Below are 25,172 nucleotides of genomic sequence, written 5' to 3'. Positions count from 1 at the left end.
AGCAAATCACATCTTTTCATGTATTTATACCTGCGCCTGTATTTTCCACTCCATGCATCTGATGAAGTGGGTTCTAGCCTACGAAAGCTTATGCCCAAATAAATTTGTTAGTCTCTAAGGTACCACAAGGACTCCTCGTTGTTTTTAATATCATTTAGGACTCTAGTAGCAGAGTATGGAACTGATGCAGTTCTAGTAAGCTTCACGCTTAGTCCTCAAGCTAAATAGTAAAATTCAAATGTTACAAGTAATTCACTTCACTATGGCTTTTCACAGTAAGTGAGGTATGATCTCATGGAGATTGGGAAAAGGAAACAGAAGGAAAAAAAAAACAACCAACCACAGAAGGGTGAGAAATACAAAAAACAGACGTAAAGAGGCAAAGACAGAGTGTGTTGGAGAGAACAGGGGAGTATGGATGTTGCTTCTCTACCCTTCTCTTTAAAAGGTCATGTTTTCTTCCTCTCTTCTCCCCCTCTCCCACCCACCTTTTTTTTTAAGGGTTGATGCAAAATATGATACAGCTGCAAGGAAGAGGCAGGATGCTCTTCTTTTTTTCTCTCCCCTTTGCACTGCTGGAGATTTTGGAGTGCTTCCCAGTGAGTAGTCCCTGTCTTTCATAACTGGCCCTTGTTAGTAGGTTTCTGATAATTTTTTCAGGTTGCAATGTAAATGTTTCTTTGAAGGTTGTGTCTTAATTAAGTTCTTTGATGGGGATGGTTTTGCTGCCTGCTTTGTTTTACTTGCACTATCTGCTTCAGTGAAGTTCATATAAGTAACTTCAGACTTTCATTCTGCCTACAGGGCAGTTTGCTCTTCTGGCATGGATTGTTAATCAGCTAGGCCATGTTTAGAGATTTGTTTGCCAAAATTCTCTGAACAGTTGATTCCAAACAATTTACCCAACTCCTGTTTATTTCTAAAAGAATCCCATTTTTAAAAAAACTTCAATTGAGGTTGTGCATGGAAAAATATGGTAAGGATTCAGGGTCTTATGCAGGTGATGTAGCAGTGTGTCTTCCGTTTGGATTAGAAAGGAGCATAATAATTGGCATAAATGATCTGATCTATGGAGTTTATGAAAAGTTAGATCCCCTAGATGCTGCTGCCTTCCTGCTGGAGGACATCTGCCCAGGAGGGGATTCAGGACTTCTCTCAAGACTTGAGAGAATAGCTAACAGTTGGAATAGGAGTTTGCACAGAGGGAGAGTAGGCTTCTAAATTAGATTTTTAAGTTAGTTGTTAATTGGGCTAAAGAAAATCTATTAAACTAAATAAACACTTTACCGACTAACTTAAAAAGTAAACCTAGTGCCAGTCAGAGTAAAAGGCTCAATTTAATTGTGCAGATAAGATTACCAATAGGTTACAGTGGGGGCTGCTGAGTGTGTAGTGCATTAATGTAGTGCTTCCTAAATGCCACACATCCAATTGTGACCATGGTTGGCAGGTGTGTCCAATCTGGTAGACCGCCTTTCTGCATTTGCTCCCCCTGTCAGTTGAATTTCTCCTCTGCAAGACTAGCAGTTGCACATAAATGTTTTGGAGAATGTGGTTCTGAACTCACTCTAAGTATCTTCAGAAACCTCTTTATTCCCAAATGTTCTGTTAATAGAATCATAAAAATGTAGGACTGGAAGGGACCTCATTAGATCATCTATCCAGTCCCTTGCACTGAGTCAGGACTTAGTGTTATCTAGATCATCCCTGATAGGTGTGTGTCTAACCTGTTCTTAAAAACCTGTAATGATGGAGATTCCACAACCTGCCTAGGTAATTTGTTTCAGTGCTTAACTACTCTTACAGTTAGGAAGCTTTTCGTAATGTCTAACCCAGGGCTAGGCAACCTATGGCACATGTGCCAAGAGTTGCATGCGAGCTGATTTTCAGTGGCACTCACACTGCCCGGGTCCTGGCCACAGGTCCGGGGGGTGCTCTGCATTTTAATTAAATTTTTAAATGAAACTTCTTAAACATTTTAAAAACCTTATTTACTTTATATACAACAATAGTTTAGTTATATATTATAGACTTACAGAAAGAGACCTTCTAAAAACGTTAAAATGTATGACTGGCATGCAAAACCTTAAATCAGAGTGAATAAATGAAGACTCGGCACACCACTTTTGAAAGGTTGCCGACCCCTGGTCTAACCTAAATCTCTCTTGCTGCAATTTAAGCCCATTACGTCTTATCCTGTCCTCAGTGGTTAAGATGAACACCTTGTCACCCTCCTCTTTGTAATACTTATGTACTTGAAGACTGTTGTTATGTCCACCCTCTATCTTCTCTATTCCAGACTAAAAAAACTGGGTTTGTTTAATCTTTCCCTGTAGTTAATGTTTTCTAGATCTTTAATCATTTTTGTTGCTCTCCTCTGGACTCGCTCCAATTTGTCCACCTCTTTCCAAAAGTGTGGTGCCCAGAACTGGCCAGAGTGCTCCAGCGGAGGCCTTATCAGTGCTGAGTAGTAGTAGAATTACTTCTTATGCCTAAGGCTACGTTTTAGTCACAGGTGGTGTGGTGTGTGTGTGTTTTTTTTGTTTTGTTTTGTTTGTTTTTTTTTAAGTAAAAGTTATGGACAGGGCATGGGTAATAAACAATAATTCACAGTCGGTGACTTGTCTATGACTTGTACTATATAACCCTGACTAAATCTTGGGTGGGAGGCACCACAGGTGCTCGCGGATGGGGGCGGTTGGCGGGGCTGGCAGGCTTCCTACCCGGCTCCTTGCGGCTCCCTGGAAGCAGTGACATATCCCTCCCTCAGCTCCTAGCTCCGCACGCTGTCTCCACTTGCAGGCACCACCCCTTGGCCACGGTTCCCAGATAATGGGAGCTGTGGAGCCAGCGCTTGGGGCGGTGGGCAGCACACGGAGCTAGGAGCTGAGGGAGAGGGACTTGTCGCCCCTCCTGGAGAGCCCCCCAAGATAAGTGCCACGCAGAGCCCTCACCCCCTCCCACACCCAAACTCCCAGCCCTGAGCCCCTTCCCACACCCAAACTCCTACTGCTACTTGGGGGGAAAGGGTGGTGGTGGTGGTGCCGGTGGCCCAAGACTGCCCTAGCAGCAGGGGTTTATTTATTTATTTCAAAGCCGGTATTGTATAGATAGCTTTTAAAAAGACAGCTTTTGCTGTTGTTTTAGTGGCATTTAAGTTATTATCTTGCTTCATTCTCTGAAAAAAAATGAAGTTAAAAAAACACTTAAGTGTAACAGACATATGATAGTGTGTGGCAATAAACAAAGCAGCTGACTGTGATCCCCTATAACCTCAAGATGCTTTTCAGCAGTGCTCCTTTCTAGGCAGTCATTTTCCATTTTGTATCTGTGCAATTGATTGTTCCTTCCTAAGTAGAGTACTTTGCATCTGTCCATATTGAATTGCATCCTATTGATTTCAGACAATTTCTCCAGTTTGTAAAGGTAATTTTGAATTCTAATCCTGTCCTCCAAAGCTCTTGCAACCCCTGCCAGCTTGGTATCCTCTACTAACTTTAAGTGTACTCTCTTTGCCATTATCTAAATCATTTATGAAGATATTGAATAGAACTGGACCCAGGACAGTTCCCTGCAGGACCCCACTCAATATGCCTTTCCAGTTTAACTATGAACAAGAGAACTGCTGAGTACAGTTTTTCAACCAGTTGTGCACCCACCTTATAGTAGGTTTGACTAGGCTATATTTCCCTAGTCTGCTTTTAAGTAGGGTGACCATATGTCCCGTTTTGGCTGGGACAGTCCTTTTTTAAGCCCTATACTGGCCGTCCCGATTTTTTTGGCAAAACTGTGCCTTTTGCCAGAAAGGTGGGGTGTGACCCCCTAGTGGGACACGGAGGAATGTGTGGCAGAGGGGGAGCAGCAGTACCAGCCCTACATGGGAGGGAGGGCTCAGGAGAGTGGCTTAGGCCAGGCCAGCCCTGAGTGGCCAGGTGGCAGGGGGTCTTGGGCCAGCCCTGCCTGCGGAGAGGGAGAAGGGGGCATTGGGCTCTGGCCCCCTGAGGTGTCCCATTTTCCCTTTGGAAAAATATGGTTACCCTAGTTATGAGAAGATCATGTGAGACCATATCAAAAGCCTTATTAAAGTTGAGATATATCACGTCTACTGCTTCCCCCATCCACAAAGTTTGTTCCTCTGTCAAAGGAGGATATCAGGTTGACTTGATGCAGGGGCGTGTGCAAGAATTAAAAATTTGACAACTTTTGGAGGGGCATGTTCTGTGTCCCTACCGCGGCCACGGGGTTGGAAGAAGTGTCAGCTCCCTGCTGCGGCCCTGGCCCGTGCCTCCCCTTGAGCATGTCCCAGCTTGATGTGATTTGTTCTTGATAAATCCATGTTCACTGTTACTTATCTCGCTCTCTTTTTTTTTTTTTAGGTGCTTACAAATTGGTTGTTTGCTCCATTATCTTTGTGGGTACCAAAGTTAAGTGGACTGGTCTATATTTTCCTGGGTTGTCCTTATTCCCCTTTTAATAGATAGGTATTATGTTTGGCCTTTTTCAGTCCTCTGGGATCTCTCCCATCCTCCATGAGTTCTCAAATATAATCACTAATGGCTCAGAGATGTCTTCAGTTAGTTTAAGTATTTTAGGATGTATTTTGTCAGGACCTGTCAACTTGAAGACTCTAACTTGTCTAAGTAATTCTTAATGGGTTCTTTCCCTATTTTAGCCTCCCATCCTACCCCGTTTTTACAGATGTTCGCTATGTTAGTTGTTTGATCACTGCTAACCTTTTCGATGAAAAGTGAAACAAAAAAAAGCGTTTAGCATTTCGGCCTTTGATGCATTTTCTACTCTCTTTCCCTCCTTTTTGAGTAATCGGCTTACCCTGTCCTTGGGCTTCCTCTTGCTTCTAATGTATTTTGTAAAATGTAGTCTTGTTTTGTTACCCTTTATGTCCATATCTAATTTAATCTGTTTTTGTGCCTTGGCCTTTCTAATTTGTCCCTACAAGCTACATGGGAGAAAGAGTGCTCTGCAAGGGTTGTGGTGCAGCTGATTAGGGGAAAAATCTCTCAAATTCTCCCACGCTTTTCCACAGGTGGGGGGTCATTGTATATCTCACTGCTGAGGGTAAACAGGGAAGCAAGGGTACGTCTGCTACATGCTTGTGACTTCCACCCTGGTTCCTATGCTACTCGCCTGTGTGCTGTTTTGATCCCTTCACAAGTGATTGCCGAATGGCACAGGAAAGTTTCCTACAATGGGGGAAGGAACAAAGCAGCTCTGCCAAAGAACCTTCGGCAGAAGATTGTTGAGTACCTCCAGGAAACTTTCCTAGAGATCTCTCTGGAGGATTCCCATGAGATCTTGGCGTGCATCAACACCCTGTTCTTCTGTACTGATTAGCTGCACAGAGAAATGTACAGCACACAGAAACACAGCCAGCCTTGTACGTTTCTATACCCTGAACCCACCTCTGCACTACACAAACCACTTACCAGGTGTCTCCTTTCCTGCTTCTTGCTCACCGGAGAGCAACTGTTGAGACTGGCTAGACACCTTCAGAGTGGTGAAGAGTTCCTGGCTGACTGCCCCACCGGGCGACCCGGCCAGGAGCTCCTCATCATCATCTGACTCTAACTCTTCATCAATGCAGGGATACTGTTCAAAAGCAACGGGTAACTTGGATTAGAAAAGGGAAATGTAAAGCCTGAGGTGGTCTGTTTTTCTGTATATCTTGTATGTTTGCTTTCCCTTTATATTTCATCTTTGAATCTGTGGTTACATAAACTTTATTTTTGCCACAAGCAGGTCTCTGGTGTGCTAACTCTCAAGTGTGAGTGCCAAAGCACACTGATAACTGTGGGGGCTGGTTTCACATGTTTGGGGGTGATGAACTAGAGCGGAATGATCTGAGTGTCTTTGTACTTAAGAACTCAGGGAGGACACATTTGGTAAACTTGGGACACATTTGGGACTGGAAGGGCTGTTTATGTTACACTGCAAGGAGTGACTAGGCTGATGAGAGTCAGGGGGCAAAACCTGGTGCTTGTGGGCTGGCTACTGGTGTCAGAGATTGGAACCATAGTTGCACAGCATTAAGGCCCCAAGGTTACAGAGCAGTAGGTGACGTAGCCACTTAGTGGTTTGGGTGATTCCCAGGACATCAGTCATTGCCACAAACAGTGACACAGAAGAGCATCCTCATCTTTCTGATAGACTGCAACCAAAAGGTTTCTGGACAGAACTACAGTTCTTATGTCTCAGCACTTGGATGTCAGGTGGATAGGCACTTTGGAAATGTTTGGATATAGCAAATGTTCAGGAGAGAATGCTTGTCTCTCTGTGTTGGCTAACCTCATTTCCAAGCAAATTTATGGGAAGAATGGTCCTGTGGCTGAAGTACAGATCTATAGCTGTTCTGTTCTCTGCAACTGATTTGCTGTGACTTTGGGCAAGTCAGTTATCAACTCGGTTGGTTATAATTGGGTTAATACTTTTCTTACAGATGTTGAGAAGCTTAATTATTGATAAAATGCTTTGAGATTCTGAAATGGGGAAGGTAAAAAAAAAGTTTGGCTAGTAGTTTTATTCACCACACTTTAAGAAACTGCTTAAACATGTTTGGTTTTGAGTATCATAGTAGCAAAACATTGCTGATGTTTGTTGCTTACTGTCCATGGAGTGAACTAGAATTCCAGGGTTAAATTGCTCTGGTTAAAGTGAAGGAGTATATCTGCTGTTTGCATTCGTTGTAAACACTTTATCTGTAGTTTTAAAAACACTGTGTCAGTAATCCTCCTTTCAGTCAGCTGCTTTGTTTATTGCCACACACTATCATATGTCTGTTACACTTAAGTGTTTTTTTAACTTCATTTTTTTTCAGAGAATGAAGCAAGATAATAACTTAAATGCCACTAAAACAACAGCAAAAGCTGTCTTTTTAAAAGCTATCTATACAATACCGGCTTTGAAATAAATAAATAAACCCCTCAAACTGACTGCATATACTAGAGAGAATTATTCTTTCTGAGCGGGAAAGAATGGGCTATATAGTCCTGTGAGTAGTGTTTTCTTTATGTAGCATATTGAGGAAGTGACTTGAATAAACCTTAAACAATGAAAGTCAAGTGCAGTTGGCCTGGTTTTCAGTTTTTTAGCGGGGTTGACAGGATATTTTGTTTTCAGTACCAAGTTTGGACTTCTTTTTCTACAAGAGGATTAGAAGCTGATATTGGGGAAACAAATGTTTTGATTGTAAGCAACACCTATATATGTGTAGTAGAACTTAATCTTCTGAAATACAGGCTTCCTGTGTTATGAAGAAACTCACAGCATGACTGAAGATATTCTAAACTTTAGATGCCATTATGCATAATATATAAATTTAAGGGGGTGAAACTGCAAATACTTACAATCCAGAATGATCTAAACATTTAAGTGAAATCTGCATAAAGAGATTGGCAGACTAGATGTCTTCTTCTATAAACAAATAGAAGATAAATATCAGTTTTGCAACCCATGATATGTGGGTGCCCAACGCCACTGTTTCCTCAAACTGATGTCCTACCCTACATTCTTTTTCAGAAGATTAAGGTCCTTCTTTGAAATAACTAAACTGGTTTTCTTTTTTTTTTAGGGCTGTCAAGCGATTAAAAAAATTAATAGTGATTAATCACATGATTAAACAATAATAGAATACAATTTATTTAAATATTTTTGGATTTTTTTTTACATTTTTCAAATATAGTGATTTCAGTTACAACACAGAATACAACATGTACAGCGCTCACTTTATATTATTTTTGATTACAAATATTTGCACTGTGTGTGTGTGTATAAAAAAAAAACAACAAAAAACCCCAACCAAAATGAATATTTTTTTAATTCACCTAATACAAGTATGTTAGTGCAATATCTTTATCATGGGAATTGAACTTAATGTACAGTTATGTACCAAGAAAAAACTGCACTCAAAAACAAAACAATGTAAAACTTTAGAGCCTACAAGTCCACTCAGTCCTACTACTTGTTCAGCCAGTCACTCAAACAAGTTTGTTTACATTTGCAGGAGATAATGCTGCCCACTTTTTGTTTACAATGTTGCCTGAAAGTAAGAACAGGTGTTTCCATGGCACTGTTTTCTAGCCGGCATCGCAAGATATTTGTGTCAGATGCACTAAAGATTCGTATGTCCCTTCAGGCTTCAACCACCATTCTAGAGGACACTCGTCCATGCCGATGACGGGTTCTGCTCGATAACGATCCAAAGCGGTGTGGACTGATAATAATAAATAAATAATAATAAATTAATGGAGATATCCTATCTCCTAGAACTGGAAGGGACCTTGAAAGGTCATCGAGTCCAGCCCCCTGCCTTCACTAGCAGGACCAAGTACCAATTTTGCCCCAGATCCCTAAGTGGCCCCCTCAAGGATTAAACTCACAACCCTGGGTTTAGCAGGCCAATGCTCAAACCACTGAGCTATCCCTCCCCTTAAAATTTTGGACTTGATCCTGCATTCCTTCTGCACCCAAAGTTCCCAGTGCAGGGAATGGAAGCTTTGGCTATGCAAAGAAAGCAGTGTCCATAGAATGTCAGGGTTGGAAGGGACCTCAGGAGATCATCTAGTCCAACCCCCTGCTCAAAGCAGGACCAATCCCCAGAAAGGTGTTTTTTCCCCAAATGGCCTCCTTGAAGATTGAACTCACAACCCTGGGTTTAGCAGGCCAATGCTCAAACCACTGAGCTATCCCTCCTTCCCTGATGCACGTTCATATTCATTATCTGAGTCAGATGCCACAAGGGGAAGGTTGATTTTCTTTTTGGTGGTTCAGGTTCTGTAGTTTTTTTTTGCATCGGAGTGTTGATCTTATAACTCTTCTGGAAGCATGCCCCCCACCCCCCTCCTTCTCAGATTTTGGAAGGCATTTCAGATAATTAAACCTTGGGTTGAATGCTGTAGCTATCTTTAGAAATCTCACATTGGTATCTTCTTTGAGGTTTGTGAAATTTGCGGTGGAAGTGTTCTTAAAATGAACATCATGTGCTGGGTCATCATTCGAGGGTAAAATAGAGCAGGAGACTTGCAATTCTCCCCCAAGGAATTCAGTCACAAATTTAATATACACATTTTGTTTTTAACGAGCATCATCAGCATGGAAGCATGTCCTCTGGAATGGTGGCCAAAGCACGAAGGGGCATATGAATGTTTAGCGTATCTGGCTTGTAGCCAGCATTGCAAGGTATTTACATATTTGCCATGCAAATTTCTGTTCTCACTTTCAGGTGACATTGAGCATTATCTCCTGTAAAGGTAAACAAACTTGTTTGTCTTCACAATTGGCTGAAGAAGAAGTAGGACTGAGTGGACTTGTAGCTCTAAAGTTTTACATTGTTTTGTTTTTGAGTGCAGTTATGTAACAAAAATCTACATTTGTAAGTTGCACTTTCATGATAGAGATTACACTACAGTACTTGTATGAAGTCATTTGAAAAATCCTATTTCATTCATCATTTTTACAGTGCAAATATTTGTAATAAAAATATGAAGTGAGCACTGTATACTTTGTATTCTGTGTTGTAATTGAAATCCATATATTTGAAAATGTAGAAGAACATCCAAAAATATTTAATACATTTCAATTAGTACACCTCTACCCCGATATAACGCTGTCCTCGGGAGCCAAAAAAATCTTACTGCGTTATAGGTTAAATCGTGTTATATCGAACTTGCTTTGATCCGCCAGAGTGCACAGCCCCGCCCCCTTGGAGCGCTGCTTTACCACGTTATATCTGAATTCATGTTATATCGGGTCGCGTCATATCAGGGTAGAGGTGTATTGTATTTAATAGTGTGATTAATTGCGATTAATTTTTATCTTTATATATAAAAAAGATTGCAAAAATCACAAGACAAAGTTATGTCTTAGATTCATAGATTCTAGGACTGGAAGGGACCTCGAGAGGTCATCGAGTCCAGTCCCCTGCCCGCAGGGGCCTATATAAGAAAAAGACCCAAAAATTGGGACATCTGGTCACCCAACACTGCAAAGGCATATGACCAGATGACATGTCTCTGGACTCCATCTTGGGATGTCAGTATTTTTCCACAAACCGGTCTGGGAACCAAGTTTTGTAATTAATAAACTTGTTTTTGCTTTATCTAAACCAGTGAGTTGGAGTGAAGTGCATGGGAAATCATAGCTCAAGGGTCAAAGGATGTTGCATTTCCTCTCCACACTGAGGGGGGGAGCCAACTGGATAATGAATTCATACTGGTTGGGGTTTGTACCAGGACAAAACGGTACTGCTCTGGGGTCCTAAGCTGGGAAGCTGGTGGTTATTTTGGCTGTAGCCTCTCTATTATTGGTCCCCATGCAGTGGCTGGTCAGAGAGCCTGCATGTCTTGTGTTAAGTTACCTGAGTGCTTCAGTGAGGGATGTCAGCTCCAACCAGCCCTACCCACCTGATGCTGCAGAGCAGCAGGGAGAGGCAGGCCCCACACCGGGGAGCCCAAAGCGGGTTGTCACTGTCCTGGAGCGGCAGCAGCTGAGGGCTCCTCTCCGCTCCCGGCAGCTGCCTGCCGGTGATGGGGGCAGAGAGGAGCCCTCAGCCAGCTGCTGGCCAAAAGGAGCAAGCAGTGGGCTGGGGGGGGAGAGGTCAGGAGGTGGAGGGGAGCCGGCAGGTGGGGCCGGGGGCAGAGAGAAGACCTTCCCTCTTATCCCATGGCAGCTTACCATGGTTGATGTATTGAGGTCAACGGAGTGCAAATGTACATAAGAATGGCCATACTGGGTCAGACCAAATGTCCATCTAGCCCAGTATCTTGTCTTCCGACAGTGGCCACTGCCAGATGCCCCAGAGGGAATGAACAGAACTGGTACTCATCAAGTGATCCATTCCCTGTCGCCCATTCCCAGCTTCTGACCAACAGAGGCTAGGGACACCATCCCTGCCCATCCTGGCTAATAGCCATTGATGGACCTATCCTGAAGGAACTTATCTAGTTATTTTTTGAACCCTGTTATAGTCTCGACCTTCGCAACATCCTCTGTCAGAATTCCACAGGTTGATTGTGCTTTGTGTGAAAAAATACTTCCTTTTGTTTGTTTTAAACCTACTGCCTATTAATTTCATTTGTTCTTGTTATGAGAAGGAGTAAATAACACTTCCTTATTTACTTTCTCCACATGAGTCATGATTTAATAGACTTCAATCATATCTCTTTTCCAAGCTGAAAAGTCCCAGTCTTATTAATCTCTCCTCATACGGAAGCTCTTCCATATCCCTAATAATTTTTGTTGCCCTTTTCTGAACCTTTTCCAATTCCAATATAGCTTTTTAAAATTTAATTATATTATGGTCACTATTACCAAGCGGCCCAGATATTCACCTCTTGGACCAGATCCTATGCTCCACTTAGGACTAAATCAAGAATTGCCTCTACTCTTTTGGATTCCAGGACTAGCTGCTGCAAGAAGCAGTCATTTAAGGTGACAAGAAACTTTATCTCTGCATCCCATCCTGAGGTGACATGTACCCAGTTGTCATAAACATACAGCTAAGGGTAGCATAAAATCCCTCCTTTATCTGTAAAAGGTTAAGAAGCTCAAATAACCTGGTTGGCACCTGACCAAAAGGACCAGTGAGGGGAGAAGATGCTTTCAAATCTGTGGGGGAAGGTTTTTGCTTTGTCTCTCTTTGTTGTTCTCTCCGGGTCAGTGAGGAACCAGGGCAGGGAAAATACATCTCCTAAAGCCATACCTGAACTAAGCATCTAGGATTACAAATTGTAAGTAATAGGAAGGAAATGCGTTAGATTATCTTTTATTTTAGCTTGTGAATTTTCCCTATGCTAAGAGGAAGATTTATTCCTGTTTTTTTGTAACTTTAAAGTTTTGCCTAGAGGGGAATCCTCTGTTCTAAATCTTATTACCCTGTAAAATTACCTTCCATCCTGATTTTACAGAGGTGCTTCTTTTACTTTTTTCTTTATAATAAAGTTCTGTTTTTAAGAATCTGCTTGGGTTTTTAGTGTCCTAAAAACCCAAGGGTCTGGTCTGTGCTCACCTTGGTTACCTATTCAGTTACCTCAAGCCTCCCTAGGAAAGGGGGTGAAGGGGATTGGGGGGATATTTTGGGGAAGCAGGAACTCCAAGTGGTCCTTTTCCTGAATCTTTGTCTAACTCACTTGGTGGTGGCAGTATACCGTCCAGGGGCAAGGAAGAATTTGTGCCTTGGGGAAGTTTTTAACCTAAGCTGGTGGAATATAAGATATGGGGGTCTTCCATGCGGGTCCCCACATCTGTACCCCAGAGTTCAGAGTGGGGAGGGAACCCCTTACACCAATCAGTATGGGGATAGTTGAAATCCCTGATTGAGTTTATTTTTATAGTCTCTCTAATCTTCCTGATCATTTCAGTCACTATCACCATCCTGGTCGGGTGGTCAGTAATATATCCCTACTGCTATATTTTTATTTTTCAAGCATGGAATTACTATCCATAGAGATTCTATGATACAGTTTGGTTCATTTTAAGATTTTTACTTCATTTTATTCTATGCTTTCTTTCACATATAGTGCCACTCCCCCACCAGCACAACCTGTTCTGTCCTTCCGATGTATTTTGTATACTGGTATTACTGTGTCCCATGGATTATCCTCATTCCACCAAGTTTCTGCGATGCCTGTTAATGTAGACATTGTGTTACCTAACAACCCTCCAGCAGCAGTCCCACAATGTTCCTTCCTCCTCTTTAACTCTGTTCCATAAATTTATTAAGGTTTTAATGTATTTACTTTTCACTTGCACAAAATTGTTTTGAAGTTTTTTTTTTTATTTTTTTAAACTCAATAAAACAGTATTGTTTGGAAAATAATTCATGTTTATTAGTTCCCAACATATACTGCAGAATGCTTGGCAATAGTGAAAGCAACCGCTTATTTGTTGTTGAACACTGACACAACTCATAGGATCAGTCACAAAGTGTAATAATCATAAATCTGCAGCAAGCACCATAAAATGAATAGGTGCATTGTCCGTGTTATATTCATTGTAGCTTGGTACACATCTTACAATTCCTAACAGGCCCCCAAACTTCAGGGCCAAGTAGAGCACAGTCCACTACAATGCTGTGTATTATGGTTCACTGTCAAAGTGCTCTCTCAAAGCTCCCCTGTGCTGTATAGCTCCGCATTGATGTCTTCTGATAGCCCTTATATTTGGCTGTTTAAACTCAGCAGACAACTTCTCCACCTCCACCTTTCATCTCGGTGGCTACTTTTTCCCCTTTGCTTCACAGATATGCAGGACACAACTGGCTGCTACAACCATTGGGATAGTTTCTCACTGAGATCCAATCTTGTTAATTAAATTCACCAGTGTCCTTTTATCTACCAAAAGCACATTCAACTGTTGTTTTGCACCTGCTGAGTTGGTAGTTGACTCCTTGGTGCTCTCGAAATGGCTGGTGTATGGTTTGATGAGCCAGGAGAGTAAGGGATGGGCTGGGTCCCTCAGGATCACAACTGGCATTTCAACTTCAGTAATGGTAATCTACTGGTCAGGAAAAAAACATCCCTGCTTGCAGCTTTCTGAAGAGTCCTGTGTTCTTAAAGATGCGGCAGTCTTGCACCTTCCTTCACCAGCCCACAATCACGTTGGGGAAGCGCCCCTGATGATCCACCAGCACTTGAATAACTATAGAAAAATAGCCCTTTCTGTTGATGGACTCAGTGGCAAGTTGGCCTGGTGCCAAAATTGGGATGTGTGTACTGTCTATCGCCTCACTGCAGTTTGGGAACCCTATCACTGCAGAGCCATCCACTATATCCTGCATGTTGCCAAGCGTTGTAGTCCTGCATAGCAGATGATAATTGATTGATAGATTAATGGCCCTGCACGCTTGCATCACAGTGGCCCCCACAGTGAATTTTCTAACTCCAAAATTATTTCCTGCTGACTGGTAGCAATCCAGCACTGCAAGTTTCCACAGTGCGATTGCCATTTGCTTCTCCACTCTTAGTGCAGCTCTCATTCTGGTTTCCCTACACTGGAAAGCTGTGGTGAGCTTGGCACACAGATCCAGGAATGTGGCCTTATCCATCCAAAGGTTCTGCAGCCACTGCTTGTCTTCCCAAGCCCATGTTACAATGCGATCCCATCAGTGAGTGCTCATTTCTCAGGCCCAGAAGTGGCACTCCACCATTTGCAGCTGCTCTTTGAATGCCAACTACTTTGAGTTGGTCCTCGTTATGTGCCACAGCAATCTGCCCACCAGCAAATTGTCACTTTTTTTCCTGCAGCTCTTCTTGCAGCCCTGCCAATACTGGAGGATGATATGTCCTGTGCTTGCAACACTCATGACGATAGTTTAGAATTGTGCAGGCTCCATGCTTCTGTCAGAGATGGAGAACAGTAACAAGCCAGGCATTGGTTGGTGGGATTTTCAACATAGGTCTGAAAATTATGGGATAGAGAAGGTTGCATGGTGGGAACTTGACCTCCCAGTCACCCCTGTGTGACTCATTTCTGCCCACCGTGCATTGCCAAAACTTCCCAAAAGCCAGTGCACTGGACAGTGGTGATACCTAGGATACACCAATGGGATACCTACCCATGGTGCACTCCTGAGGAGTATGTGAAGTGGCAATACAAGGAGCCAAGTATGCATGGGAACAAGCGATATGCTAACTGCGGTGGTATTAGGCCGTCGTAACCTGCATCGGCAAAACTCTGTAGTGTAGACGTGCCCTGGTTAGGGCTTATGCTGAGGCCAGTACTAAACTGTGTCTTGCTTAGCTAGTACAAAGCTTGAGAATTCCTTTGAATGTGTTTTGCTGTTGACAGCTGTGGATTCTGCTCTTTCATGCTTCGGTGCTCACAATTCTATCGGGCAGGGAGGAGGTCAGGTGGGGAGGAACAAAACTATCAAATGTAAGAAGTATTGCCCTCTTTTCAATATTGTAGATGTGCCAGATGATTGCTACCTTTTTTCCCACTACAGGTTGGGTGTTGACACAAACATCTTCAAATTAACTGTTAGGGATATTTTGATTTAAATAATCTGCAGTGCTTTTCCAATATATAATTCTTAGCTATAACCTCATGTTGAAGTATTCTCTTCCTATAATTCTTCAGAATCATATTGCCTAGTTGATAAGTTTTGTTTCATGTTCTGGTTGGTTAAAGTGTAATGCTAGAATTTATTTGAAGTCAATATTCTAATGCATTTTGAAGCTTTTCCTTCAAGTAGGTTGATCCTGAAGAGAGCAGACCTAGCGGGGTGGTTGAAAGCAAATTCTGTAATGCTGTTAGAAGTCATCTGAAAGTTATTTGTGTGGTGTGCAAACCTTGTATTTGCTTTAAGATTTCAAAGACTCTATCTCTAGGACAACTAAATTATAAGTGTGTGTTGTGATATTCTTTCTTTTTTTTTGGTTTGAGGAAAGTACTGACCATGATTTCAAAAGCTTTGTTTGAGATGGTGCGGGCAAGTCTGGGGAATGCTGTACATAACTTACTATCTAAAATTATTTTTAACAGCTTGCTTTTACACGAGATGGACTCTGTGGCTTGTGGAATGAAATGGTGAAAGATGGAGAAATTGTATACACTGGAACAGAATTAGCACAAAGTGGTGAACTACCTCTAAGAAAAGGTAAGATTTTTTCCCCCCCACTTTTTATAAATTTCATCCTGATGATGTGACCTAAGCACTGATTTTGTAATATTACAAACCTTCTTGATTCTTAATCAAATGTAGCTAACTTCCCTTTATAGTGTTACTGCTCTTGAATAAATAGGAGGGAGCTACTTACTAGGATTTATAGGCTACTGCTTCCTCCAATCTGTTCCATTGATTTTTTTTGGCCTTTTAGGAACGTTCTCTGTTGGCCTCAGAGGAGACCTTAATTTTCAGAAATGATGACTTGTCATAGTAAAAGAATTATAATGTTTTAAAAAAACCTCATCCTCAGGGTGCAGGGCAGACGCAATGTGTGTGGGGTTACTCCTTCTCTTCTCCCCCCCCCCCCCCCGGCGCAGGGCAGAGGCTGGCTGCTGTTGAGACTTGCCACCAACTTCTCCTCTCCTCACACAAGTCTGGGCTCGACAAAACCACCACGGAGCTTCTCCTGGGCAGGCAGGGCATATGCCAGCGGGGCGCCAGGCTCCCTCGCCATGCTGCAGAGTGGACGGTGCTTACACCTGCTCTCGGCAGCATCCACAGTGCCTCTCCCCCACGCACCTCCCCTATCTCTAGCCCTCAGTGCCCAGTATCTGCTCCCTCCCCTGCACACAGCTGGCTCCTGCCCCCTCCACAAGTGCACTTTCATGCTGTAAAGGATTACATATTGCTCATGTTTGTCAATACGTGTACTTTTTGTATTAAAATAATTCATATCTGAAATTTCTGGAATATACAGCTTTGAAAATTTTTGAAATCACTCTGTTTTCATTGCTGGAAAACACTGCCCATATCTATAATGTCTGGTTTCACTTCCTGCACCAGCAGTTCTAGTTCCTCCATTTTGTTAAGGGAATAATGTCTGCTTATTATTTAAAGAAGTTATCCAGACACTTGAGTTTAAACACATTGGATTAGATAAAACAATAAAACAAGTTTATTAACTACAAAGATTTTAAGTGAGTATGAGTGAAGAGGCATTAAAGTCAGAAATGGTTACAAGAAAAATAAAGATAAAACGTTTACCAGTGTCTACTTAAGAAACTATCTTAGTTGCAAAGCAAACTTTTTCTCACCACATGGTCTAGCAGATTACTGACCAAATTGTCAGGTCAGGACTCCTCCCCTAGAATCCAATGGCTGTTTCCTTTTGTCTTCTCAGGTGCGGAGAATGATGTGGGCAGTGGGAGAGAGGGATGTCTTGGGGTGTTTGCTACTCCTTTTTATAGTTTGTCTTCCTCTTGAAAACATTTCCAGCTGGGAGGAAGGCAACAAGCAGTCATTGTGAAAGGAAACGCCATATTGTTTATTTGCTAAAAAGTAGATTTTTGCCCCTGCCCCCTTTCTTGCCAAAGAATGGCCACTTAGCAGGTAATGGTCCATCAGCCTTATTTACATCTGGCTGAGGCATCTACTTGCCCCTTGTCTCTGAGGAACTAGTTTGGTCACTCTCCAGACTTACCTGGAAAACCTACTTTTAGTCATGATCTCCGTTTATGTTCATAACTTTACATATAATGCTGCTATGTGCATTTTGCAAGGATATTGATCAGCAAGTTGAGTTTTTAAATGATGCCACAAAGGCATACCTTGTACAAACATTATTACAATAATGTGTAGGGTGTGAACGCGGGTATATTCTGTCACAATTGTAATATCCTATTATTTCTTAGACTTTCACGTCTCATGAAAAATTTATTGGATAACAAGAATTCTGGGTCAATGTATGCAGATTTTTCTGTGGTATGCGAGATAATCAGCTTTATGCTTTTTTGTCCTGTCTTTGGTACATAACGTGGGTTGCCTCTTTTCTCCATAACTTCTTGAAAGTCTGAATATAGTGTTTTTTGGAAGTAGGCTGACGACATTGCATCACCAACCGAAGGGTCAAATCCAGATGTAATCATTGCTGTGGGTGGTTCCAGAAAGGCTGTCAGATCTCAAAAATCCTTTACACAATAACTTGCTGTGGGGTGTTGATCCTTAACTTGCTGTGGGGTGTCGATCCTTCTACTACTGTTCAAACCAAGTGCATTTGATGCTGCAGTATTCTACAGGTTGGCCCAGTAGCTGGCCCAGCTGTCTGCATTGGAAAGAGATCTTGTTGGTGGATGAGGCCCCCCGCTCTTCTCTTGTTCACCTGACCTAGCTGTGTTAACTATGTTCAGTGGCTCCGATGCGCTTGGATACTCGGATGGCAGTAGATAGTTGCATTGTTAGCTTTGATGGTGGGAAGCCACCTGCTTTCCTATTTGATAGCTCAACTTCTTAGAGGCTGTGCAGCAAAGCTTATCCAACAGGTTCTATAGTTAGTCTACTCTTTAGTGTTCTTAGGATAGTAAGTTTAACTGTTATAGTAAAAAAAAAAAACAATTATTTTTTTTACTTGTTTTCCCTGTTTGGGGTTTCTTTTTCTATTCCCAGTACCAAGGTATGCCCCAGTCACCAGGTTTCAAGCTGTGTGTTTCTTGCTCCAGATCTATGCCGGTGAGCATGCCACACAATAGCTGCCTGAAGTGCTTGGGAGAAGCACACATGAAGGACCAGTGCCAGATTTGCGGGGAGTTCAGGCCTAGGACGAAGGTGGATAGGGAGACTAGGCTGAAATTCTCATTGATGGCGGCGGCACTCAAGCTACCATTGGAGCTGTTCTGGTCTGACTCGGTGCTAAGTGCTGCAGTTTTAGTGAGAAGTGCCCCTCTAGCTTTAGTGGAATCCTGGCACTGTTCTCCCTCACCCATACTGAGGAAGAAATATTAAGCTGCAGAGAGGCACTGCTCAGGGGATGGTCTCCATCGTCTAAGTCTGGTAAGATGGTTGAGAAGGAGTAGAGTACAGTGTACCTGAAACCTATGGACTACTGCTCCTAACCAGTGCCTAAGTCAGCACAGTCTGCTCCAGCGCCACAGGGGTCACTGAGCCTGGTGCCTGAAGCTGCACTGTCAACTTCTTCAGCAAAGCAACAAGAGACCATCTCAGTGCCAGCTAGCCTGGAGGTGTTTGAAGTGGCAAGAAACCTGCTCTGCCTCTTGGTGCCAGTGTCGTCTTCCTGAAAGAAGTCCAATCCCTTGGCACTGGTACCATTTCTGCCAGCGATTCAACTTCCAGTACTGCAGTTGCCTGCTTCCTGGACAGATGTCTACCATGTACCATCCAAGGGGAAGCCTGCTATGATAGTGTCATTCTGCCCTTTACCAGGCTTCTGGCACCGGTACTGGATCAGCCCTACCATGGTCAGGGACCATTTTGGAATTTGTGGAGTTTGCCCTCAGCTTCCAGATCTTCCCCACACTGTGAATACTTAGATTTAGCCCTTCTAGATGAGGGCACCTTTTACTCACGGGCTCTGCACCCCTTCTCCTCTTAAAATTTATTAGTTGTTGTTAGAGAGTGGCTGCAGACTTAGGTGTACAGGTCAAAGAGATCAGGGAGTCCTCATAGTGCCTGGCTGACATTTTACCATCAGTGGGTCCCTCCAGGGTCACTATGTCAATTAATGAGTCGATACTAGAGCTGATGAAGGCTTTATGGTAGACTACATCCTCTTTGCCTTCTACCTCTGAAAGGGCAGAAAGAAAGTACTATGTACCCTTCCAAGGGTTTGAGTAACTTTATACTCACACACCTAGTTAATTTTTTTGATTCCTTTTTCACTCTGAAGTAATTACATGAACATAACATTTTGAAAGACTTTGGTAGTAGATATATTACTCTAATTTCAAATGGTGTATGGACAACTTAGGGCTTGTCTCCATTTACTGTGGATCGATTTAGCGGGTCTAATGAAGACCACCTAAATTGACTGCCGATTGCTCTCCCCTCGACTGCAGTAGTCCACCGGAACAGAAACGTAAGGTAAGTCGACGCGAGAGTTTCTCCCATCGACCCAGCATGGTGTAGACACTGCTATAAGTTGACCTAAGATACGTCGACTCTAGCTACGTTACTCACGTAGCTGGAGCTGTGTAACTTACGTCGACTTAGCCCCGTAGTGTAGACCTGCCCTTAAGAAGGAAGAACATCAAGGCTCTTCAGGAAACCAATAAGAGTTACAGAACAGCCTAGAAGCTTAAAGGGGAAGGAGAATGGGTATTGTTACCAGTAATTGGAGAGCAGTATATGATGCTAGTGTGCAAAATCAACTGTCTATAGATGTTGGAGAAGGGTTTGCATGGAGTTGTGTGTTGTCTAGATGATGGTCAGGATATCTGAAATGGCTCTGTATAAAGCTGGGTACCTTTTTTTTCTATCGTGTGCTGAATTTGCAAGATGGTGGTTTCTCATTTTAACTGTATTACATTTAAAAGCTGCTGATCAGTATTGCAGATAACGAGTGTTTAGTGACTACCAAACATCAGTTTGTGAATTGATCTATGTCAACATAACTAGAAAAAGTGGGAGGGAATAAGTGGTGAAAGCAGAATTATTCTGAAGAAAAGTATAAACACTGAGAGTTAAGTAACGAGAAGGAAGGGATTCAGGGTCATCTCAAAGTATGAGCTTCATTGAAGAACAGTCTCCATTTCTTGGCTTTAGTTGTTTAACAGAATAAATCAGACATTTTGGGCATGTCAAAAACTTGGTTAAGGATGTTTTAACATTCTTCTATGCTAACATAGTTGCTTTCAGTGTAAAAGCCATTTTAGAAATAACTGAAGCACTTCACCATGGACCCGACAGATTAGGTAAAATACTCCTCCATAGGAATTTATTTTAGTACTCCTCTTATCCTTCCCTTCTTGTTTTAAGTGGATTTTTTTTTTTTTTTTGGGCCCTAAACATATATTGTGAAGGAAGTTACCTCATATTTTGACCTTGGTCCTGTGTGTGTGTGTGTGTGTGTGAGTTCTTTTTGAGAACTCTTTTTAAATCCCCTCATTTAAACAAGACACTCAACCTTATAGTTGATTTAGACTGGGTTCATTTAAATCAACATTTTCCCTTAACTGGGCACTCTTCAAGGAGGAGGCAGCTGAGTGCACGTCTTAGTATTTCTAGCCCCTTCTATTTCTAGCCCCTTCTATTCTAAGGACCAGCAATCAAACCTAAGTTGCCCACATGACAGTTCAGAGATATGTTAGGCCATTTGACTGTTCATTAACTTGCTTGTTTGAGAAATGTGATATATAACTGCATATATGTATTTAAACTACAATACAAATAGTATGCATTTGCACTGGTAACTTGTAATGTAGCTATACAGTCAGTACCAGGTTTACAATGCTGCCAATGGTGCCGTGAGAACGGGCCCTGGTGCCTGCACCCCTTCCACTTGTCTTCTTCCCCCCTGAGGTCATGCCTTCTGCTTGCTCCTCTCTGCCCCCTCATCCCCGTACGAATGGCGGGTGGGGTCTCGGGAGGTGGGGCCCAAAAAAGATTAATCCTGTCCTGTATGCAGTATGTAATGTTATGCTGGAAGGTGTTAATAGCGGCTATCAAGAGGATCTTTGATGTCTAGAAAATCTCAGATCTGGTTAAAGCTGATGACTGTGCGAACCACATTTACCTCCTGCTAGAAGGGGCAATTACTTACTCCTTTAAGTAGCAATAGCTGGAAACAATAGGAGACTACTTACATGGTGAATCTTCAGCAGGGCTAAGTTGTGTGGTCTGAGGGGTTTCCCTGGGACTGGTGAAAAATGCAGTTCAGAGGTTAGTTTTGCAAGCAAGCCAGCAGACATCAAGAGAAGCTAGTCATGAGTGTGGCTTTGAAAGACTGCTGAGAAAGAGAGCACCTTAGGCACTGAATTGTCTGTAGGAGCATACTTGGGAAAGTGATCAAGGAAACTGCCCACTGTTTTTCTTCTGATTTCTGGGAAACAGGACATTATGTGCAGTTTTTGTAAATAAAGAGTATTGTTCCAAAGAATATACCTGACTCGTAACACCCCTTTCTCCTAACAGAAACAATCCTGCAAGGTCCAAAATGTTGGCTAACTGCTCCAGCCAGCCGGAGCAACATTCTTGCCCTTTAACCATTGAGGTGATATATTTAGATATCTGCACTGCATCTAAGAACATAAGAGCTGCCATACTGGGTCAGACATTGGGTCCATCTTGCCCAATATCCTGTCTCCAGCAGTGGCCTGTACCATGCTTCAGGAGGAGTGTACAGACCAGGGCAGTTATGGGGTGTTATCCACCGATCTTCCACTCCTGGCTTCTGATAGTCTGAGGTTTAGGGTCGCTCCGAGCATGGGTTTGCATCCCTGACCATCTTGATTAATGGCCATTGATGACCTATTCTCCATGAACTTATCCAGGTTTTTTTTTTTTTTTTTTAACTATACAATATCCCACGGTGGTGAATTCCACAGGCTAGTTGTGCAATGTGCGGAAAAAGTACTTCTTGTTTGTATTAAACCTGCTGCTTATTAATTTCGTCAGGTGACCCCTGCTTTTTGTATTGTGGAAAAAAGTAAATAACACTTTTCTCTTCATTTTTTTTCCACATTGTTCATGATTTTATGGACCTCTATCGTATCGTCCCTTAGTCATCTATTTTCTAATAGACCTAATCTTTTGTCTCTCCTCATGAAGAAGCTATTCCATACCCTAGATCATATTTTCCAGTTCCACTATATCCTTTTTGAGATGGGGTGACCAGAACTGGACACAGTATTCAAGGTGTGGGAATACCATGGATTTATATAGTGGCATTATATTTTCTCACATTTTCTATCATTCTCTAACATATTGTTACCCTTTTTGACCATTGCTGTGTATTGAGGGGATATTTTCAGAGAACTAGCCATAGTGACTCCAAGATCTTTCTTGGGTGGTAATAGCTAATTCAGAATGCATCATTGTATATGTATAGTTTGGAAAAAATAATCCTATGTACATTACTTTGCACTTATCATCACTGAATTTCTTCTCCCATTTTGTGGCCTAGTCACCCAGTATAGTGAGAGCCCTCTGTAACTCCTGACAGTCTGCTTTGTACTGCTTTGAATACATTGAACAGCACAGGTCCCAGTACAGACCGTTGGGGGACCCCGCTGTTCACCTCGCTGCATTATGAAAACTAACCATTTGTTCCTACCCTTTGTTTCCTGTCTTTTAACCAGTTACTGATACATGAGAGGACCTTCCCACTTATCCCATGGCAACTTAGTTTCCTTGAGAGTCTTTGGTGAGGGAACTTCGGCATAGGCTTTCTGAAAATCCAAGTACACTATATTAACTGGATCATCCTTATCCACATGCTTGTTCACTCCCTCAAAAATTCTAATAGCTTGGTGAGGCATGACTTCCCTTTGCAAAAGCCTCATTGACTCATCAGACACAAACATGTTTTGGTGAAAATTCTGTTCTTTTCTATAGTTTCTACCAGTCTGAAGTTAGACTCACCAGTCTGTAATTGCCAAAATCTCCTCTTGAGCCTTTTTCAAAAATCAGCATTACATTAGCTACCTTTTGGTTATCTGGTACAGAGGATGATTTCAGTGATAAGTTACATACTACAGTTAATAGTTCTGCAATTTCAATATCAGAGTTCCTTCAGGACTCTTGGCTGAGTGCCATTTGGTCCTGGTGACTTATTACTGTTTATCATTTTGTTCCAAAACCTCTTCTACTGGCACATTAATTTGGGACAGTACTTCAGATTTGTCACCGCAGAAGAATAGCTCTCATGTGGGTATGTCCCCCACATCCTCTACAGCAAAGACCAATGCAAAGAATTAACTTATCTTCTCTGCAATGGCCTTGTCTTCCTTGAGTGTTCTTGAACACCTTTTTCTGACTATACTGGAAGTATGACAGGAGATGCTGGATGTAGCTTAATTAGGCCGCAACTTTATTTGTCAATGTCTGGGAGTATCCTGCAGATAAATATGTACAGTGCTGGTAATTTGAGGGGGGGGAGGGCAGAGGGGTGCTGCTGTCAGCCCTTCCACTATACTCATCCTGGTCCCCAGCCAGCCTGCTGCTGCCCTCCATTTTGAATGAGGGTTAAGGGGAGGCTATAAGGGACCAGGGAGTTGACTCCCTGCCATAGGAGCCCTGAAGCATCATGTTTGTGTTCCTTTAAATAAAAACAAAAACAACTCTCCCCCCCACCCCCCAAACCTCCTTTAAATTGTTTACCAGTCCACTTTTTCTGATTACTATATCCCTTCCCTTTGGAATACATACACTGGACATCTGCCGCAAAGAGGCACTAGCAGTTACCGTGACTACCTCTTCCCCCATACCTAGGTCTGGGTTCCCAGACATCTACTAATGTCTTCTTTAATATTGGCCAAAAATGCATCAGCTCCAAACTGACAGGTAGACCTCATCTTCCCTGAATAATACTGGTGCTATGTCTGAATGAGAAATTTACTTAGCCAGATTCATAGATGGCATGGAGGCATATCTCCCTGTTCACATATCTCCTAGCCTTGTCAACCCAAGGGAGCGTTCACACCCTTGTGTTGCAGCATGTCCTACCAAACAATTTTTACTCCTGGAAAAAGTTCCAGGATCTGCCCCAAGTCCTTCTTAATTCTGAGCATTAAGTCCACCCCTTGACATGTTCTCAAATCATTTCCCCTGAGGAGAACCACAATCAAATCTGGTACTTGCTCATGGGCCACCATGGTGTACAGAAGTGGCATCAGCTGGTCGCATAATATGCCCTTTCTCTCATGCCAGCTCAGAACTTGCTTCACCGTTGAGGCCTAGCTGCAAACTTCCAGACAACGTGGAAGTCCGCCTGTCGGCCCAGAAAACTATACTGTGCCCACAGATCCACGACACCATCTGCCTGTCGTGTCTGCCAGCATCTGGAATTAATGCTGGGGAAAATTAACACTGATTTCTCACCTGGAGTCTCATGTACATTCTGTATAGTTCAGAATGCCAGTGCCCAGTTGCCTGGATTACACTAGCTCCCCAGACCTAGCTGGGCTGCTGCTGTTGCTGCCCTGATCCTGAATGAACGGGAACTGATTTTGTGTGCTGGCAGCTCCAACCTTGTCAGTTCTGATCTTAAAACTGTAACAAACTGGTATGTTGTGAGGGGACTTTAATCACCATGATCAAGAGGGGCCCATACCCCAAGAAAGGGATAGATAATAAGACAGAAAATATCATATTGCCTCTATATAAATCCATGGTATGCCCACACCTTGAATACTGCGTGCAGATGTGGTCGCCCCATCTCAAAAAAGAGATATTGGAAAAGGTTCAGAAAAGGGCAACAAAAATGATTAGGAGTATAGAACAGCTTCCATCTGAGGAGAGATTAATAAGACTAGGACTTTTCAGCTTGGAAAGAGGAGACTAACGGGGGATATGATAGAGGTCTATAAAATCATGAGTGGTATAGAGAAAGTAAATAAGGAAGTGTTATTTTCTCCTCCTTGTAATGCAATACAAATGAAATTAATAGGTAGCAGGTTTAAAACAAACACAAGAGTATTTTTTCACTCAATGCACTGTCAACCTCTGGAACTCCTTGCCCAGAGGGTGTTGTGAAGGCTAGTACTATAACAGGGTTCAAAAGGGAGCTAGATAGATTCATGAAAGATAGGTCCATCAATGGCTA

General features: G+C 42.5%; 1 protein-coding gene across 1 annotated transcript in view; it reads left to right on the top strand.

The window, feature by feature from the left end:
- Nucleotides 1-25,172, top strand: part of LOC113406304 (E3 ubiquitin-protein ligase HERC2-like) — a 216,767-nt gene that overhangs the window by 11,952 nt on the left and 179,643 nt on the right. The window contains exon 3 of the mRNA XM_026650394.1: nucleotides 15,496-15,610. Coding sequence (XP_026506179.1) covers nucleotides 15,496-15,610 — 115 coding nt within the window. The remainder of the gene's footprint in view (nucleotides 1-15,495; nucleotides 15,611-25,172) is intronic.

Source organism: Terrapene carolina, unplaced genomic scaffold (genome assembly GCF_002925995.2).
Source record: "Terrapene carolina triunguis isolate 2854851 unplaced genomic scaffold, T_m_triunguis-2.0 Scaffold25, whole genome shotgun sequence".
NCBI classification, from domain to species: Eukaryota; Metazoa; Chordata; order Testudines; family Emydidae; genus Terrapene; species Terrapene triunguis.
This window is presented reverse-complemented; position numbering and strand designations above follow the sequence as displayed.